The sequence below is a fragment of the Microcebus murinus genome, chromosome 18, assembly GCF_040939455.1.
Source record: "Microcebus murinus isolate Inina chromosome 18, M.murinus_Inina_mat1.0, whole genome shotgun sequence".
Classification (NCBI taxonomy): domain Eukaryota; kingdom Metazoa; phylum Chordata; class Mammalia; order Primates; family Cheirogaleidae; genus Microcebus; species Microcebus murinus.
The window spans coordinates 45,671,976-45,693,535 of record NC_134121.1 but is presented as its reverse complement, the minus strand read 5'-3'; the positions used below and the strand labels follow the sequence as shown (position 1 = coordinate 45,693,535).

General features: G+C 39.8%; 1 protein-coding gene across 1 annotated transcript; it reads left to right on the top strand.

Moving 5' to 3' along the window:
• Positions 1-1,446: 1,446 nt before the first annotated feature.
• Positions 1,447-20,600, top strand: LOC105883565 (nucleolar protein 11-like). The gene is made up of 5 exons (XM_012786752.3): positions 1,447-1,670; positions 3,455-3,556; positions 3,682-3,740; positions 5,324-5,472; positions 6,891-20,600. Exons 1-4 carry the CDS (start codon positions 1,530-1,532, stop codon positions 5,406-5,408), a joined length of 387 nt encoding a protein of 128 aa, XP_012642206.1. The 5' UTR covers positions 1,447-1,529; the 3' UTR covers positions 5,409-5,472; positions 6,891-20,600.
• The last annotated feature ends 960 nt before the right edge of the window (positions 20,601-21,560 follow it).

Sequence of the window (21,560 nt, the reverse complement as noted above, 5' to 3'; positions counted from 1 at the left end):
GGACAGGCATTATGCCAGACACCAATGACAAAACCAGAGTTCCTTCAAAGAAATATAATGAGATATAATAATAACTAGGCCATCTCAGTACTGGATGACACGTTACAATAGCACTGTTACCCTGAAGTCAGACATTTAATTGTCTCAGGGAGTCAAGGAAGACTTCCTGGAGGAGAAGAAGTCTAGGATAAGATCGAAATACGGGAAGTATGTACCAAAAACAAGGTTCAGTAGAGGAGCTGATTTGCTGGAAGGAAAAGGAAGGTTTCACAGAGGCAGAGATATCTGGGCTGAATTTCAATACAGACAGTATTGTGTACTGTCAGTATTGTGGCCCCTATGTTTTTTCTGCTAACATAGGGGCCACAAATTTCAAAGTCAAATTCTTTGGTCCCTTTGAAAAATTAAAGGTCTGGTAGCCTTGTAAGAATTTATTGTGGGCCCTCTGGGAGACCCAGACCAGAGGATCCCTTGAGCCCAGGAGTTTAATGCTGCAGTGAGCTATGCTACTGCACTCCAGGCTGGGTGACAGAGGGAGACCCTGTCTTTAAAAAAAAAAAAAAAAAAATTTTTTTTTAAATTAATCTATTTGAATCCTTCACAATAGCTGCATATTCTCCTTTTTCCAGTGTTGTAACGAGGCAATGAGGAACAACACACGAGGCTATATGGTGGATGTTTAAGCTAAACCGATGGATTTTATAACACACGGTACATTTGTTTAGCAATTGTTAGATGTTTTCTCCCTAAGAATATACACAAACTTTTTTTATTTTGAATTTTGTACATTACCTATTGAATCAGCCACGCTTATCTTAGAAACACAAATTTTTCCCAGAAATGAAGCCTTGCCAAAAAAACTGCCTCACCTTCATCAAGCTGTCAGTAGTTTGAATTTCCTGTAAACCAGGGAGAGACTTCCCCGCAGGGGCTAGGAGTGCAGGGGGGACAGAGACAACCCAGCAGGCCTCAAAGGCTGCAGAGACTGGAGCTCTCTGGCGGGTTCTGAGAAGCTGGAGGGGATTAAGCACTTCCATTCATGAACAGCACGTTACTGACAGCACATCTAAAGAGAGAAATCTTTTTTCTTTGCCACATTGTTCCACGAGGCCGTGGTAGATATTCCTAGGGAGTTTCCTTAAAGTAAAAAAGAACCTAGTTTATTTATATTCGCTCACTTCCCAAGCCCATCCTTCTATCTCTCAAATCCATAAGCTTAACTGCGCGCAACGGACACGATACCAAAGATACACGACACTGTTTCCGGGTCTGGCCCCTCCCATCCCCTCCAGCAGCACATCCTGGAGTCCGGGGAGGCGCGGTCTTGGGAGGCGGAGTCTAGACGCAAACTCAAGGCCCCGCCCTCTAACGGCGTTTTCAGTTCTCTGCGCTCCGCCAGCCAGAGATCGCAGGCTGTGAGAGCGGGTTTCTACTTTCGCTAGCGCCCGCCCCCTCTCGCATTCATTCTCGCGAGACAAGGCGCGAGGCCTGCCGAGAGCGATGCGTGGCCTTCCGTAGGTTCGCGCAAAATGGCAGCCCTGGAGGAAGTATTCATGTTGTCTTCTGTAGTTCTGGGCGCCGGGCCTGGTGGAGTCCTAGGCGTGGAGCACAGCTACAAAACAGACCAGTTTCTAGTGACCGACAGCAGCAGGGCCGTCATTCTTTATAAGGTGAGAACGATAGAATCGAAGCACATGGAGTCCAGTCTCGCCTCTTTCTGAGCGCGGAGCCCGAGCTCGGGTTTCTTACAGCTCCAGAAAGATACCGTGGGGCGAGCTTAGCAGAGAGCCAGCTTGGCCTGTCTGGGACGCTGAGTAAGGCCTAGAATCTGGCTTGATTGTTTTCCTGTAGGAGCATATTTCAAAGTTGCAAGCGACAGAGCGTCTAAGTGCACGTGGGCTAGACACGGAAAGGAAAGGGAACCGGTGCTTTTGCTTCAGAACTTGCAGAGATGACCTTTGCTAAGAGCCCCTCCTGGGGTCTCCGTTATTCTTGCTGTCCGCAGGGAGTGGAACGGAGATGGGTTGGGCAGGAGAGAATGATACACACTGACAGGGTGAGAATAGTGGCTTAGTTCTGTGTCTGTACACTTCATCCTTCTCTCCTTGGGAAAAAACATTTTGAGGGGGAAGGCTTTCTTGGTAGCTTGATAATAATCTTGATTCTGAGTGAGTTGTTTGTTGGCAACTCCGGTTCACGCTGTGAATCCTGGAGTTGAATCCGAGGGAAATCTGCACGCCCCGCCCCCTTTTCAGCCCAAGGCAGGACTCAACACACTTTCTAACCTTGCATCTGGTGGGTGCATGGAAAGCAATTATAATATTTTTATCTGAGCTGGTGAACATAGTTTTCTGTGTCTTTAAGAAGTTAGCTATCATCTTTGAAGTTTTGGGGAACAGGTTGCCAACAACCCCCTGGTACTGTTTGTTTTGGCTCTGCTTACTCTATTGGTCTTTATCTCAGCTGGGTTTGTGGTTTTGCAGTTCCTACGTAGGAAAACTGCTGATTGGGATTGAATAGACAGGATCCCAGTATTTAATTTCCCATGTCCCTGTTCATAGGCATAATGGAATCAATTTTTAAAATGTATGTTGTTTATTAACAAAGGCTTTTTAATTTACATATTTTTTATTTTAGGAACTTATTAAATATATTCTTATTTTAACTGCTGTTTAAAAGTTTTTAAATTTTAATTGTGGCAAAATACACATAAAATTTACCATCTTAACCATTTTTAAGTTTACATACAGTTCAGTGGTATCAAAATTCTGTACCCATGAAACAATAACTTCCCTTTGCCCCTGGCCTCTCACAACCACTGTTCTTTCTGTCTCTATCAATTTGACTACTGTAGGTACTTCATATTAGTGGAATCTTCAGTATTTGTCTGTTCTGACTACTTATTTTTTAATTTAGGAAATTTGTCAAATGCTGTCATTTGAATCATTTGTTTTGATTGTAAATGTATTAATAATTGCTTTTAATGCCTGAAATTGACTTCTTTAATATTGTATTTATTTATTTTTTGTTTTTGTTTTTTTTTAATATTGTATTTATTTTATTTATTTATTTATTTTTATTTATTTATTTTTTTGAGACAGAGTCTCGCTTTGTTGCCTAGGCTAGAGTGAGTGCCGTGGCGTCAGCCTAGCTCACGGCAACCTCAAACTCCTGGGCTCAAGCGATCCTCCTGCCTCAGCCTCCCAAGTAGCTGGGACTACAGGGATGTGCCACCATGCCTGGCTAATTTTTTCTATATATATTAGTTGGCCAATTAATTTCTTTCTATTTATAGTAGAGACGGGGTCTTGCTCTTTCTCAGGCTGGTCTCGAACTCCTGACCTCGAGCAATCCGCCCGCCTCGGCCTCCCAGAGTGCTAGGATTACAGGCGTGAGCCACCGCGCCCGGCCTTAAATATTGTATTTATTTTAATTTCATTTGCTTTCTGATCAGAAAACCTTGGGGAGTTGGTCAGTGAAGCAAGGTCAAATTATAACATGTCCAGCTGTGTGCAGCTTTCATACTGGAGAGTATATTGTTGTACGTGATAATAAGATGAGTTTTAAAACTTTTATATAATAGCATATAGAATGCAAGTCAAATGTTGATTTATTAACTATTTGTGTTTGTTATATAAATGGAGAATGGCATACATTTTAACTTGTATGTTTTCATTTCAGGTTTTGAGAATGTGGAACAGTGAAGATGTAAACCTGGATAAAGTATTTAAAGCTATATAGTAAGTCTTTAGATTTTCCAGCATATTTATTTAGCTTATGATGAAATGGAATCATTCATAATAGAATATACATTATCTTAATGCCTCTGGAAAAGTGAGCATAAGGTTACAGTTTTTCATTCTAGTTAGTGAACTTCCTGTGCCCTTTCTCAGAATAGACCCTGCAAGTTTTGTGTATTATACATATTAAGAATAGCACATAATACCAATGACCTAAAGTATGTTAATTAACTTTTTCTTACTTATAAAATGAGGATCTCAAACTAGATTAATCCCAAAAGTTCCTTCCAATTCTAAATGTTTGATTCTAAATATGATTGGCACATTTTAGAAGTGTCTCATAATAGGGCTGATTCAAATATATTGCAGTTGTTGCCTGGATCCTTGAAACTTCTAGCTAACTAGCTGTACTTTCCCCTGGCTCCAGTCTTTTCTTTTACCTTGGGGTAGAACAATCCTGAACTTTACACAGCAGAGGTTGTTTTTGTTTGTTTGTTTTACCTCACATATATTGTTAACTTCTTTTCTTGGTATTGTAGGCTGTAGTTATAATTGTGGCATTAGTCCTTATCTAACACCAGAACTGCATGTACATTTGCATTAGTAACTTTATTTGTACCGTCTCCACCCCCAGTTGTGGGAGACCCAGCTTTTTGCCTAACCTCCAGTATTTGTAATGGATAATCTGAAAATGAATAAAAAAGGTTACCTATGGAGGACAGGTAGGGACAGGGTAGAGAGGGTAAGAATAGAAGTTAGACTTCTGAATGTATTTTGTGTTGTACCTTTGATTTTGGAACCATACATAGTTATAAAGCAATATTAAATCAAAATGAAAACAAATCAGTCCCTTAAATCACTTGGTATGGCGCTCACTGGCCGCAAAACCTTGCCTACAGCCAGCACTCATAGTCTGTAGGATAGTTTGTGCTGTGCATTGATAGCAAATCCGTTTTGCTCTTGTGTGATGAGGAAAGCTTTAAAGCACTGAAAGCTTGTTTTACGTTACACGCAGCTTTACTTGTCATGTAAATCAGAATAGGTAACATATACATATATGTTTTTATTACGTTATTTTTAAATGTTGACAATTTTAATTAGAAAAGTCATATCACGGCTGTCAGTTAAAGTCGAAGCTCGGTTCGTCTGTGGCTGTCGACTGTAGTCAACGCTGGTACCAAAGTGGTTAAAAATAAGCCTTTTAGGCCGGGCTTAGTGGCTCATGGCTGTAATCCTAGCACTGTGGGAGGCAGAGGCAGGAGCATCACTTGAAGTCAGGAGTTTGAGACCAGCTTGAGCAAGAGTGAGACCCCCCCCCCCCCAATCTCTACTAAAATAGAAAAAATTAGCCAGGTGTGGTGGCAGCACCTGTAGTCCCAGCTGCTCAGGAGGTTGAAGCAGGATTGCTTGAGCTCAGGAGTTTGAGGATCCAGTGAGCTATGATGATGCCACTGCACTCTAGCCAGGGGGACAGAGAGAGAGTCTCTTGGGGCGGGGGTTGGGGAGCCTTCTATAAATGTCCCTATTACATTAGGTAAAAATTGTTTTAGAATAAAAATTGAAATAGTCTTGCATTTTTCCAGTTGTCGGCTGAGGTATATAGGATACATTCAATACAAGGAACAGAACCCTTGGTACTATTCAAGGAAGGAGCTATTCGTGGTTTAGAGGCTTTGCTTGCAGAGCCCCAGCAGAAAATTGAAACTATTATTTCCGATGAAGAGGTGATTAAGTAAGTTTCGATGCTTATAAGTGAATTTATCAAAATAAAAATGTACTGCATGTTTTTAATTATATTTTTTGCCATGTTCAAAAGTATTTTTAGTTATAAACATTATAAAAGTAACCTGATTAAAAAACATTTATAAGACATTGACGAAAATAACATCTCAAAAGCCTCTGGAGTGATAGATGATTCAAAAAACCATAGTCTTATGAGTCTTATTCTAATGACAGAGAACTGGACAGTCAGTTATTTGAAAATGAAATGGGTTATCCCAAAAGACCAAATTCTTTGTGTTTCTGTCATGTTACCCTGACTGCCAAGCTTGCGATTTTTTCCCCCTGGCAAAAAGTGCAGCTTGTCATTAATGAAATCATGATAGTGCTTTAAGACCTCTGCTTTCCCAGATTCTGGAAAAAAAAACTGGGAAAATGACCTACCCAAATGATAGAAGGACATTTCATGATTTCAATTCTCTCTAATCATTATTTCATCATGTTTCGTGTCCATATGACTTGCTGCTTCTCCAGGTCCACTTGGTGGAAACTAAACTTCTAAAAGTCAAAACAAACGCTTGTACTTAGTAAGTAAACAATGTGGACAATGACCAGTTATGTCTTAGACTGACCTGATGAATACCTCTAAGGTGTGATCAACTGTGTTTGGGGGAACTCTTGAGAGTATTTGTTTCTAATTGCCACTTTGCCATAAACTGGCTACACAACCCTTCAATGTTCCTGTACCTCAGTTCCCTCTGTCAATTGAAGAAGCAGATGAGATCTTAATGTTTTCCTCAGAACACGAGTCCCAAAAATAACTATGAAAAGAGGAGGCCAGGCACAGTGGCTGAAGCCTGTAATCCTAACACTCTGGTAGGCTGAACCTGGAGGGTTGCTTGAGTCAGGAGTTGGAGACCAGCCTGAGCAAGAGCGAGACCTCAGTCTCTACAAAACATAGAAAACTTAGCTGAGTGTGATGGTCCACATCTGTGTTCCGAGCTACCCAGGAGGCTAAGGTAGGAGGATTGCTTGAGCCCGGGAGTTTGAGGTTACAGTGAGCTATGATGACCCCACTGCTCTCTAGCCAGGGCGACAGAGCAAGACTCTGTCTAAAAGAAAGAGAGAGAAAAAGAGGAAGAGAAAAGGGAGGGAGGGAGACAATTTAAATTTGGGAAGTTCTGCATACCTTTCTCAGAACTTTACAATTTACAGTCATCTGGGAGGTTTAACAACCTGCCTTTCATCCAGAGATGCATTTAACAGATTCATATTCCCTATAGTATATACTTTGAAACACCAAATTAGGTCTTTGATGTCTTTCTGGTTCTCAAAAAAAATTGATAAAAGATTGGATTAAATTTCAATTGATACTGTGTTTCAACTGGTGATTTTGGCATCATGTAATTTTTCTTATTTTTTTTTTTTTAGGTGGACGAAGATTTTCATTGTATTTAGGCATCCTGTTTTAATTTTCATTACTGAAAAAGTAAGTGATATCTTCAATTCCTAGCCCATTTTGTGAAATTTCAAAATCACTCATGTTATTTTTAAAACTAAAGTGTGTCTTTTGTCTTTCTCTTAGATTTTTAAATGTTTTTATCTTTTTTAGATATTAAAAAGTCTATTAGTCACTATTTATAATATTTTACACTTAATTGGACAAGAGGTTTTTAAATACTCATTTATGTAATTACAATGGGATAACAACGTCTAATTTTAATATTTAAATATAGGTGGTTGGGCCGGGCGCAGTGGCTCACGCCTGTAATCCTAGCACTCTGGGAGGTAGAGGTGAGCCGATCCTTTGAACTCAGGAGTTCGAGACCAGCCTGAGCAAGTGCCAGACCCCTGTCTCTACCAAAAATAGAAAAAATTAGCCAGGCGTGGTGGCGCCTGCCTGTAGTCTCACCTACCAGCAACCTCAAACTCCTGGGCTCAAGCAATCCTACTTCTTCAGCCTCCCAAGTGGCTGGGACTACAGGCATGTGCCACCATGCCTGGCTAAGTTTTTCTATATATATTAGTTGGCCAATTAATTTCTTTCTATTTATAGTAGAGACGGGGTCTCACTCTTGCTCAGGGTGGTTTCGAACTCCTGACCTCAAGCAATCCGCCCGCCTCAGCCTCCAAGAGTGCTAGGATTACAGGCGTGAGCCACTGCACCCTGCCCAATTTAGTAAATTTCTAGATCTATAATTTTATAGTACAGAATTTAAATTCACCTTAAATTCCTGATTCTTCATTATGACCCATTCCAGGAATTTCCCTAGCCTTATTAAGAGAAGAGGGAGGAGCTGATAATAATTTGCCCCTTAATAATCTGTTAAGAATAAGAGAATGAAGATTAATGAAAAAATGTTCTCAAAGAATCTCATGGTAGACCCTCTTTAGGAACAGTATTTTTCTTGTTTGACATTCCTAAAAAACAACAACAACAACAAAAAAAACAGTATTTATCTGAGAAACAGTAGTAAACATTAAAAAATAATTTATAGGCCGGGCGCTGTGGCTCACGCCTGTAATCCTAGCTCTTGGGAGGCCGAGGCGGGCGGATTGCTCAAAGGTCAGGAGTTCAAAACCAGCCTGAGCAAGAGCGAGACCCCGTCTCTACTATAAATAGAAAGAAATTAATTGGCCAACTGATATATATATATAAAATTAGCCGGGCATGGTGGCACATGCCTGTAGTCCCAGCTACGTGGGAGGCTGAGGCAGGAGGATTGCTTGAGCCCAGGAGTTTGAGTTTGCTGTGAGCTAGGCTGACGCCACGGCACTCACTCTAGCCTGGATAACAAAGCGAGACTCTGTCTCAAAAAAAAAAAAAAAAAAAAAAAATAATTTATAGGTTGGAGATGCCTGTAATCCCAGCACTTTGGGAGGCCAAGATGGGAAGATTACTTGAGACCAGGAGTTCAAAGCTGCAGTGAGCTATGAGCATACCACTGTACTCTAGACTGAGTGACAGAGTGAGGCGCTGTTTCTTTAAAAAAAAAAAAAAAGATTTAGTTTTCATCAGCAACAAGACTGACTAAGAATTTCAGACACTTAATTTGACTATTTTTTGTTTTAAAAATGAGTTAAATTTTTAAGTTTTTTTTTTTTTTTTTGAGACAGAGTATCACTCTGTTGCCCAGGCTAGAGTGCAGTGGCGTCAGCCTAACTCACAGCAAACTCAAACTCCTGGGCTCAAGCAATCCTTCTGCCTCAGCCTCCCGAGTAGCTGGGACTACAGGCATGCGCTACCATGCCTGGCTAATTTTTTCTATATATATTAGTTGTCCAATTAATTTCTTTCTATTTATAGTAGAGACAGGGTCTCCCTCTTGCTCTGGCTGGTTGCAAACTCCTGACCTCAAGCAATCCGCCCGCCTCGGTCTCCCAGAGTGCTAGGATTACAGGCGTGAGCCACCGCGCTCGGCCACAGAAATGTTCTTTCTATATACAAACTTATCTTTCATTTTATTTTTTCTAACACAAATAAGATCATAGTATGTGAGCTAGTCTGCCATTTTTTTTTCACTCATGATGTTTTAGACATTTCCTAGACCAGTACACATACATCTACCTATTCCTTAACCAGTGCATACTATTTCATTTTACAGATGTATCTTAATTTATTTACTAGTGTTTTATCGATAGACATTTAAGTTATTTACAGTTTTTTACTATTGTAAACAAACCTTCAGTGAGTATCTTTATCTTTATATCCTTTATATCTTTATATATCTATATCTTTATATCCTTGCATATTTATGAGAGAACACCTGTTGGATAAATTTGCACAAGTGGAATTACTAGATAAAAAGGTGCATATATTTTTAGCTTTCAGAATGCCAGATTACCTTCTGAAAAGTTGTGACAGCCACCACCACTACTGCCACCAAGGTCTGAGGCCTTAGATTTCACATTCTTACTGACACTAGTTTTGTCAAAGTTTTGACTTTTTGCCAATCAGATAGGTAGCAAATGTTAACCTTATTTTAATTTGCATTTCTTTGTTAATGAGAGAGGTAAACCATCTTACCCATTTCTGTTTCTTTTTGTGAACCTGCCTGATCAAGTTGTTTGTCCATATTTTTATTACATTTGCTATCTTTTTCTTTTTGTCTTATAAAGAATTCTTTCTATATTAAGGAAATTAGCCTTTTTCTATTGTAAGTACTTCTTTCCTATAATTTGTCTTTTTACTCATTTTAGTATAATTTTTTGATATAGACAAGTTTTTCATATTTTTTTTTTTTTTGAGACAGAGTCTCGCTTTGTTGCCCAGGCTAGAGTCAGTGCCGTGGCGTCAGCCTAGTTCACAGCAACCTCAAACTCCTGGGCTCAAGCAATCCTTCTGCCTCAGCCTCCTGAGTAGCTCGGACTACAGGCATGCGCCACCATGCCTGGCTAATTTTATATATTTATATTAGTTGGCTAATTAATTTCTTTCTATTTATAGTAGAGACGGGGTCTCGCTCTTGTTCAGGCTGGTTTCGAACTCCTGACCTCCAGCAATCCGCCCGCCTCAGCCTCCCAGAGTGCTAGGATTACAGGCGTGAGCCACCGTGCCCCGCCAAGTTTTTCATATTTATGCTATTAAAATGTATTAAGCTTTTCATTTATGGCTTCTTTACGGCTTAAGTCATGCTTAAGGCTCTTCTCTTAAAATTCTCAAAATAATCACCGTTTTCCCTTCGTACATCAGTGGTTTCATTTTGTGTCTTTAACTCTTTAGTACATATTATTTTGGTATAAGGAGTTCCATAGGGATCAGCTCTACCTCCAAAAATTGATGACCAGTTTCCTTAATGCTTTTTTTTTCTTCTTATATTTTTTCTTTTTTTTATAGCTAGACATGTGATAGAACCATTGAATCCTTAATGCTTTTTCATGACAGTGATATTTGCATGTTAACCACACCATCTGAAGATATAAAACTGCATAGGAAACTTTTATAAATGTATAGTGATGATTTTTAGTTTATGGTAGCTTGTCTATAATATACAATACTCTATCCTTGTGGCACAGTGTATCTTGCAGAATAGAAAATGAACGGGTTCTCTTTTTGTAAGTGAAAATAATTATCAAAACACAATTTTGAAAAGACAAGTATTACTCTTCTTTGGATTAAATGTCACTTTGGCTTTACTATTACTGATTAACACTATGAAAAAGGTCTAATTATGCTTGTAAAATAACAAGTATAAAAGCCAGAAAAGAGCCTTTTTATAATTCTTAGAAATTCTTCTATCTCTAAACTAACTTGTTTAGATTTTTATAAAGACTTATTTTTCTTGTAACTGATGTAATTATAGACTTTATAAAATGAATTAAACTAAAGTTCAATTTAAAATCTTAACTTTCCCTATTTATCTTCAGATTATGAATTGGATATGCCTCCTGTTAGATGCTAATTTTACTGTTGTGGTAATGGTACCCAAAGCAAAAAGGCTACTGACAAACCTTTATAAGTTTGTCAAATCTTAGGTTTGTGATTGATATATACTGATTGTATTTGTACTCAAGTATATCACCTGAATTAAAGTTTATTCTTTTTTTTTTTTTGAGACAGTCTTGCTTTGTTGCCCAGGCCAGAGTGAGTGCCATGGCATCAGCCTAGCTCACAGCAACCTCAAACTCCTGGGCTCAAGCAATCCTGCTGCCTCAGCCTCCTGAGTAGCTGGGACTACAGGCATGCGCCACCATGCCTGGCTAATTTTATATATATATATTAGTTGGCTAATTAATTTCTTTCTATTTTTAGTAGAGACGGGGTCTTGCTCAGGCTGGTTTTGAACTCCTGACCTCAAGCAATCCACCCGCCTCGGCCTCCCAGAGTGCTAGGATTACAGGCGTGAGCCACCACACCCGGCCAGAAGGATTTCTTGAACCCAGGAGTTTGAGGTTGCTGTGAGCTAGGCTTATGCCACGGCACTCTAGCCTGGGCAACAAAGTGAGACTCCGTCTCAAAAAAAAAAGAAGAAAAAGAAAGAAAGGCAATGCAAAAAGTGAAAGAAAAATTTCTGCCTTCTGTGTGCTTACTATCTAGAAGGGATCACAAATCAAAATGAAATCGCCATACAGGTTCATCTTTGTATACCAAATGAGTTTTACTGACGTTCAGTGCTTCCAGAATTCTACAGGAAACATGTACAACAGTGTTTCCCAAACTTTGATTTCATGAATCAGTAAAATTTCCAAAAGATTTTGGGATCTGACATGAGGTCACCAAGGTTTTGTTTTGCTATTAATCTTTAAGAAGAGCTTTTTATGTTGCCCTAATTTTTCCAAATTCACCTCACCCTGGCTAACAGTCACGGCACATCAACAAGTAGACTTCCATTCATAGGACTGGAGTGTTGTTAGAGAACAAGAAGAATTAGAGCTAGGCTCTGAGTAAGATTTGTATGGGCAAAGGTAACCATTAAAAATATTCAAAACTGCAGAGTCAGTAAATTGAAATTAGCATCCTTAATTTGATGTGTTGGATCATAGTTTTCTGGAGTTAATTTGCTACTTAGAGGGTGAATATGGTACAGACTGCTATGGCTCAGGTTTCCTTTGGGTTTGATGTGACATGTGCTGTTGAAAGGTATGTAATGACTCAAGTTTCCAACCCTTTCTCTCTTTGAACTGTTAAGAACTTTTCATTTATATAGGACATCATGGCATTTTCCTTTCACTGTGCATGAGTGCTTTTCCATTAGCATATGAAAGTTAATAAGTGTTCAGGCAGGGTGTGGTGGCTCATGCCTATAATCCTAGCAGTCTGGGAGTCCAAGGTGGGAGGATGGCTTGAGCTCAGGAGTTTGAGACTAGCCTGAGCAAGAGTGAGATCATGTCTCTATCAAAAAGAAAAAGGAAAAAAAAAAGAATGAAAATCACAAGGGTGTCATAGAGACAGGAAAGGATAACCTGTACATTACAGAAACTTGAAAGACTTATCAGCTGACTGTAATGCGGGGACTTTGTTTAGTCCCAATTTAAACAATGACCCTAAGAAAATGTCTGACATGTATGAAACAGTTGATTTCTGATTAGCTAGGTGATACTATAAGGAATTATATAGGAACATGTGTTTTCTTTTAGGTGTTTTTATCATTTTAAAGGGAGTTCCTTTCTTTTGGAGGTACATACTAAAATATTGAAACAAGAAATTATATGATTTCTAGTATTTGTTTCAAGATAATATTTGAAGAGGGAGGTGGGGGGTTAGATAAAATGTGTCAAAAGACAAAATGACAACAAATTTAATTATAGGTCTAACTGGCTTTTATTTAAGATACATGAATTGGGGCAGCTTCCATTCTATAGAATGAGAGATTCCATTGGACAATGGCAGAACAGTGGGCTTTGTAAGGTGAGAACAAAGAAACAACAATAGAACAAAACCTGATTGGTTAATATCTGTTTACTTCAGGTTAAGTTTTTGTAAGGGTTAAAGGAGAGAGGACTTCCTTATTATACTGATTCAGGTAGATTAGAATCTCCTGTTTTCTCAGGAAAAACTAGTATGTTTTGGGATCTGTCAGCTTCCTTAAAGTTTCAGTTTTTTTATGTGGCATTTAGCATGCGTGACTCCATTTTGGTTTGGTCTGGTCTGTTGGGGCCCAGTGTAGGGGCTCAGTCCAAAAAAATGGCCTCCCATAATTTTGTTTAACATGTGTTTGGCCATAGAAACACATTTCCCTCTCATTTCCAACAAATTTTTCCTTCTTACTCTTACTGGTTTAGGAAAAGCTGGAAGCTGGGCCAGGGGAGAGGACCTTCAGGCATTGTTGATGAAGCTGAGGATTCATGGCAGGTCCAGGATAGAAGCCGATAGATACCCAAGGCAAGGGATCTGTGAAGGAGAAAAAGTAGTATTTTTTCCTTACCTGTCACAAGGTTCCCCAAAGACAGATTAACAAGAGAAAAGCATGCAAATTTATTTAATACAATTTTATATGACACAGAGCCTTCAGAAATGACCAAAGGAATAGGGAAATCTGTGTGTTTTTATGGCCAATCATGCATAAGTATGATCAGAAGACAAAGAGTGTGATCTAATAGCAGTAAACTGGGGGAACTTAGAGAGGCCTGTTTGACCAGATTCTTCTTGGCACTATGTCTTCATTCCTTTTCTCTGGGCATAGGGCATACGAGTATCTTCTGTCTGCTTCAGGGGAAGGTCATCTTGGTTTTACCGCCTGTTTCAGGGACAAGGGTGAGGGGAAGGTGAGTGTGACCTTCCTGCTTCTGCTGTTTTTTCATATGCCACAAGTGCCATATTTTGGTGTAGTATGTCTTGAATTCTACCAGAGCTGAGCTGGGCCAGACACTGGACAGAGGGCTAGAACAAGAATGACGTCAGACCATTGAAGCTCCACAAGGAAGGTAAAGTTTAGCATTCAGGAAGCAATGGTTGAAGACCAGGGAAGTCTGCCTAAGTATAGTGAGCAAGACCACTGTGGAGTCAGACCCAAGAAAGAAGGAACCTTGGGAGGTAAGTGGCATCAAAGGACTAAAAGGATCCAGAATTCCTCCCCCACCTTCACTTGGGGACAGTGTCTCTGGAGCCGTACCATTGTCTGCTATTCAGATGGTCAAATCTTTCAAGTGCCTGTTTACTAGCATCTGTGCATACATTTTATGGACTTGTTTGAGTCGGCAGCTCTAATTCCTTAATGTTCAAAGTGTGGTCGGCAGATCAACAGCATCAACTTCCCTGGGAAGTTAGAAATGCAGGATTGCTGTCCTCACTCTAGACCTATTGAATCATAATCTGCATTTTTTTTTTCCTTTCAGATAATTATATGCACATAATCTGCATTTTTAGCAAGATTCCCAGAGTATAAGGGATAAATTTCTTCAGGGAGGCCAGATGTAACTTGGTGCTGGCATGTTCTTAGGCTGTAGTTATACAGTCTTTCAGGAGGACAACTTATCAATGCATGAAAAACCTTAAAATGTGCATATCCTTTAATTCAACAATTGCATTTGTAGGAATTTATCAGATATGTGCAAAGATGTATGTGTAGAGGATGTTCAGCAAGGATGTTACTTATAGAAGCAAAAGTATAAACAAGCTAAATAGCCAGTAATAAAGGCATTATTAAGTAATTTATAAAAAGAAATTCTATGTGATCTTTAAAAGACATGTTATATAAGAATGTTTATTAGCACAAAAAAATATACATGATATATTTTGTGAAAATAAACAGGCTTTAAAACAGTTATGGAGTGTGATACTGTTTACACAATGATACTGTTTAAACGTGGAAAAATACTTTAATGATTATCTTTGATAGGTAGAATTATGGGGGGTGGTTTTCTTTGTAATTTTCTGTTCTCTAAATTTTATACAAGTTATTTCTTATTGTAATTAAGAAAACAACTATTCTCTTTTTTAAAAAAATAAAAGATAAAGGGAAGAAGTGAAAATTGCAACAAGGAAAACTATTCGTTATCATAGGAAACAAAAGAAAATGTTTGCTTTGGATAATGTGTCAATTTCCTCTGATAACTCAGAAATTAAACCATTGTTGTAGGTTCGGTGGTGTCTCCAGAAAGATTTGGTGACCTGGGAATGCAGCCTTATCTGGAATAAGGGTCTTTGCAGATGTGATCAAGATGAGGTCATACTAGATTAAAGTGGGAGCCAATGTGACACATACGTGGTACTTAGGAGCATGGCACCAGTTACAGGGAGCCAGTGGGTCACAATGCTTTGGCGTATGGATGGGAGCTTGTGTCAGGAGACCCAGAGCAAACAGGGGAAGGAGTTGTGTAGCAACAGTGTAATGGGGCCATTAAAGTTCAGAGCATGGAGAGATTACCACTGGCCAGAAAAGGGAATGCCACTGCTAGTAAAGAAGTAGAAATGAAGGACAAAGCTTAAAGAGGCAGAGGTCAAAATATACAAGGTCTGAGCAGCAGAGTGGCAGAATGTCAGGCCCAGAGGAACTGGTTGATGAGAACTAAGCTCAGGTACAGGGTTGCAGATCTACAGGGCAGGATCCAGGCAGAGAGACTGAGTGGCAGAGATCAAACCCCAGGCACAGAACGACTGCTCAGCACAACCAGTAACCACCATGTGTGAGCAGCCGCTGTGCTCTGCACTGTCCATGCAGCATCTTGTGTATTTACAGCAGTCCTGTGAAAAGAGGAAACCAAGAGGTTCAGAGATGTCAGGCAACTTGCTTGTGGTCACCCTGCTGTGTGGCCAAGCCTGGTTAGCCTGGTTTTGAACCCAGGACTGGTGGCTCCAATACCAATGGGAAAGGTCAGCAGAGATGGGGAGGGAGAGTAAGAGGTGCTGAGAGAAGAAGAAACTAGCAAATGGGGCTTAATCCCACTATCCCTTCTGAAAGGGGGTCCTGGAGGGGAACCCTTGTTTGCACATGAGCAGGATGGAGTCCTGCAGGCTGGGAGCCCACAGTGCCAGACATTCCTGACACAGGAACCACTTAGAACAAATCTCAACTCAATCATTCTGGCATCTTTCCAGCTCTGCTTAGGAAGTCAGCTGCAGGGAAAACCTGGAAAGCAAGGCTGGCATTTCTGTAAGCAACAAACTCAAGGTCTCTCCATCTCAAAAAGAAAAAGTGTGCTCCCTGGACCCAGCTCGCATTGCCTATTACTGACTAATTCCTTTCTCCCTTCCTCCTCTTCAGAGGTGACTTCTCTGTCCCTCACTTAGACACCTGCCCCCTGCTTGGAAGGCCTTCCATGCTCACTTGATGACAGATCTGGTCCTCCTCCCGCCTGACTGGGCAGGGGCTGCACCACCTCTGCCACAGCCTCAGTGCCGGGTACCTCACCTGGCTTCTCACTCTGCCCGCGAGAGTGCGACCTGCTGTAGGTCACAAAAATTCACAACCCCTCTCTAGGCTCACACATCCAACTGCTGCCTGCATGTCCTTTGTAGGCCTCGAAAGATGTCCAAAATCAAACTGTCTCCCTCTCTTGTGTCAGCATCACCCCTGTGACTCAGGTAGAATCATCTGTGACTCCTGCCTCCTTTGTGTCATCTGTCACTGAGCCCTGGTGATCCCCCTGCCCGAGCCTTTCAGACCACTGGTTCACAGGTAACTTGGGTTAGAAGAACAGGAAAACGCTGTCACAGGGAAGCCAGCACACACGACAGACACCCCATGGGGCAACTGGTCTGCTCTCTTGAACAAGTCAGTGTCAAGGCAAAGAAAGGGTGGCTCTGCCCAGACTCACTCCCAGACCAGCCCTCACCGAGGGGGAGAAAAGGACACACCTGGAAGTCCCAGGGCCCCACCGACCACCTGAGGCACTAGAGAGTGCATCTCCAGAGGAACAAGAGTGGGTTACAGGACACAAAAACAACAGTGTAGCCTTTTCCTCCAAGCAAGCACCACCTACTGACAGGACTTTCTGCACACCCTTTTCACAGCACCTACTGACTCATCATACAGGGTGTGGTCGAATCTCACCCACAAACACCACCTACCAGCTCAGAGACTAAACACAGTATGTCAATACCCAAACAAAAACCTAAAGGAAAGAAGCAACAACCGATCCAGATGGGAAGAAATCAGTGAAGGAACTCCGGAAATATGAAGAACCAAACGGAAACCACACCCCCAAAGAGGAGCAACTGCCCCTTAGAAACGGACACCAATGAAAATCAGGCAACCAAAATGACAGAAGAGGAATTTCAAATGTGGATCATAAGAAAATTCAACAACCTGCAAGAACAACTGGATAACCAACACAAAACACAAAAAGACTCCAGGACCTGGAACAAAAATTCACTAAAGAAATTGATACAATGAAGAAAAGTTTAACCGAACTCCTGGAAATGAAGAATCAATTCAGGGAACTACAAAACACAGTGGAAAGCCTCAAGAACAGGGTAGATCAAACAGAAGAAAGAATCTCAGAAATGGAAGATAACACCTTCCAATTAAATAAATCAGTCACAGAGATAGAGCAGAGAAACGAGAAAAGAGGAAAGCCTACAAGATATGTGGGATTACGTGAAGAAACCTAATGTGAGGGTCATAGGGTTACCAGAAGGAGAAGAAGAAAACTTTAAGGTTTGGACAAGCTATTTGAAGAAATAATAGAGGAAAATTTCTCAGGCATTGCTAAAAATCTCGATATACAAGTTCAAGAAGCCCAGAGAATCCCTAGGAGATTCAATGCAAACAGGAAGACATCATGACATACAGTCATCAGACTGACCAAAATATCAACTAAAGACGCTCTTCTAAGAGCTGTAAGACGGAAGCAGCAAGTAACATACAAAGGAAAGCCAATCCGAATCACACCAGACTCATCTAATGAGACTTTACAAGCAAGGAGAGACTGGGGCCCCATTCTCACTCTTCTGAAACAGAACAATGCCCAGCCTAGAATATTATGCCCTGCAAAACAAAGTTTTGTATATGAAGGAGAAATCAAGACATTCTAAACAAAGACTGAAGGAATTCACCAAGACAAAACCAGCCCTTCAAGAAGTACTCAAAACAGTGTTACCCACGGATCAGCACAATAAACACGAATGTAAATCTACTCAAAGCTAAAGATCAAAGCCTAGATACCACAATGGCTCAAGAGAGAAAGCAAAGCAACAAAGTTCAACCCAACATAATGAACAGAAATCTGCCCCACCTATCAGTTATCTCAATAAATGTGAATGGCTTGAACTCCCCACTCAAGAGACATAGGCTGGCTGAATGGATAAAAAAACACAAGCCAAGTATCTGCTGCCTTCAGGAAACACATCTAACCTGCAAGGACACATATAGACTAAAGGTAAAGGGGTGGAGAACAATATTTCAAGCAAACAGAAGCCAAAAGAAAGCTGGCGTGGCGGTGCTGATTCCAGATAACTTAGTTTTTAAATCAACAAAACTAATAAAAGACAAAGAAGGTCACTATATAATGGTGAAGGGTACAGTTCAACAAGAAGACATAACAATTCTAAATATATTTATACCCAAACTTGGTGCACCCAGATTCATAAATCAAACTCTACTTAATCTAAACAAATAGATAAACAACAACACCATAATAGTCGGAGACTTTAACACCCCACAGATCCTCCAAACAAAATCAACAAAGAAATAATGGACTTAAACAGAACTCTAGAACAAATGGGCCTGACATTTACAGGACATTCTACCCCAGAACCACTGAATATACGTTCTTCTCATCAGCTCATGGGTCATTCTCTAAGACTGACCATATCCTAGGACACAGCACATCTCAAACAATTTTTAAAAATATAAATTATAGCATGTATCTTTTCAGACCACAATGGAATAAATGTTGAAATCAATCCTAACAGGAGTCCTCATTTCTATACAAATTCATGGAAACTAAACAACCTTCTGCTGAATTATCACTTCATAAATGAGGAAATCAAGATGGAAATCAAAAGATTCTTTGAACTAAATGACAAAGGAGACACAAGTTACCAAAACCTGTGGGACACAGCTAAAACAGTCCTAAGAGGAAAGTTTATTTCCATAAATGCCTATATCCAAAAGTCAAAAAGATCACAAATAGACAACCTAATGAATCGTCTCAGAGCTGGAAAAAGAACAGACCAACCCCAAACCCATTAGAAGAAATGAAATCATTAAGATCAAATCAGAACTAAATGAAATTGACAACAGGGAAACTATATGGAAGATTAATAAAACAAAAAGTTGGTTCTTTGAAAAACTAAAATTGACACACCATTGGCTAGACTAACGAAAAGCAGGAAAGAAAAATCTCTAATAAGCTCCATCAGGAACAATAAAGGAGAAATTACAACTGATGCCATGGAGATACAAAATATAATTTATGAAACCTCTATGCACACAAAAATGTGGAGGAAATAGACAATTTCTTAGAAACACACAGCCTTCCTAGGCTCAACCAGGAATAAATAGATTTCCTGAACAGACCAATATCAAGTACTGAAATTGAAACAGCAATAAAAAACCTTCCTAAAAAGAAAAGTCCTGGACCAGATGGTTTCACACCTGAATTTTACCACACATACAAAGAAGAACTGGTGCCTATCCTGCAGAAATTATTCCACAACATAGAGAAGGATGGAATCATTCCCAACACATTTTATGAAGCGAACATAACCCTGATACCAAAACCGGGAAAGGATACAACAAAAAAAAACTACAGACCAATATCCCTTATGAATATAGATGCAAAAATTCTCAACAAAATCCTAGTCAATCAAATCCAGGTGCTTGTCAAGAAAAAAATTCATCAGAACCAAGTGGGCTTCACCCCAGGGATGCAGGGTTGGTTCAACGTATACAAATCTATAAATGTAATTCACCATATAAACAGAAGCAAAAACAAAGACCATATGATCCTCTCAATAGATGCAGAAAAAGCATTTGACAAAATTCAATACCCTTTTATGATTAGAATGCTCAACAAAATAGGCATAGACGGGTCTTACCTAAAAATGATACAAGCCATATATGACAAACCCACAGCCAATATCATACTGAATGGGGAAAAATTGAAAGCATTCCCACTTAGAACTGGAACAAGACAAGGTTGCCCATTATCTCCACATCTGTTCAACATAGTGCTGGAAGTCCTCACTACAGCAATCAGACAAGAGAGTGGAATTAAGGGTGTCCAAATGGGAACAGAAGAGATCAAACTCTCACTCTTTGCTGATGACATGATATTATACCTTAGAAAACCCCAAGGATTCAACCAAGAGACTCCTTGAACTGATAAATGAATTTGGTAAAGTTTCAGGATAGAAAATCAATACACAGAAATCAGAGGCATTCATATACACCAACAACAGTAAAAGTGAGAACCAAATCAAAGACTCAATTCCTTTCAAAATAGTGACAAACAAAATAAAGTACCTTGAAATATATTTAAGGAGGTAAAAGACCTCTACAGGGAGAACTATGAAACAGTGAAGAAGGAAAGAGCAGAGGACATAAACAGATGGAAGAATAAACAGATGCTCATGGGTCGGCAGAATCAACATTGTTAAAATGTCTATACTACCCAAAGTGACCTACAGAGTCAACACAATCTCTAGCAAAATACCATCATCATTTTTCACAGATATAGAAAAAATAATTTTACACTTGGTATGGAACCAGAGGAGACCCTGTATAGTAAAACCAATCCTAGGCAATAAAAAGAAAATAGGAAGTATCAGTTTACCAGACTTCAAACTATACTACAAAGCTATAGTCATTAAAACAGGTTGGTACTGGCACAAGAACAGGGACATTGACCAGTGGAACAGAGCAGAGAACCCAGATATAAAACCATCCTCATATAGCCAACTAATCTTCGACAAAGCAGACAAAAACATACACTGGGGAAAACAATCCTTATTCAATAAATGGTGCTGGGAAAACTGGATGGACACATGTAGAAGACTGAAACAAGACCCACACCTTTCACCGCTCACAAAAATCAACTCACACTTGGTAACAGACTTGAACCTTAGGTGTAAAACTATTAGAATTCTAGGGGAAAATGTTCAAAATACCCTTCTAGACATTGGCCTAGGCAAAGAATTTATGAAGAAGACCCCAAAGGCAATCACAAGAGCAACAAAAATAAACAAATGGGACCTGATCAAATTAAAAAGCTTCTGCACAGGCAAAGAAACTGTTAAGAGAGCAAACAGACAACCCACAGAATGGGAGAAAAATTTTGCAAGCTACACATCCAATAAAGGGCTGATAACTAGAATCTCTTTAGAACTCAGGAAAATCAGCAAGAAAAAATTAACCCTATCAAAAAATGGGCAAAGGACATGAACAGAAACTTCTCAAAAGAAGACAGAATAATGGCCAACAAACATGAAAAAATGTTCAACATCTCTAATCATCAGGGAAATGCAAATCAAAACCACAATGAGATATCACTTAACTCCAGTGAGAATGGCCTTTATCAAAAAGTCCCCAAACAAACAAATGCTGGCGTGGATGTGGAGAGAGAGGAACAGTCCTACACTGCTGGTGGCACTGCAAACTAGTTCAACCTCTATGGAAATCAATATGGAGATACCTCAAAGCGATACATGTAGATCTACCATTTGATCCAGCAATTCCACTACTGGGCATCTACCCAAAAGATCAAAAGTCACTCTAC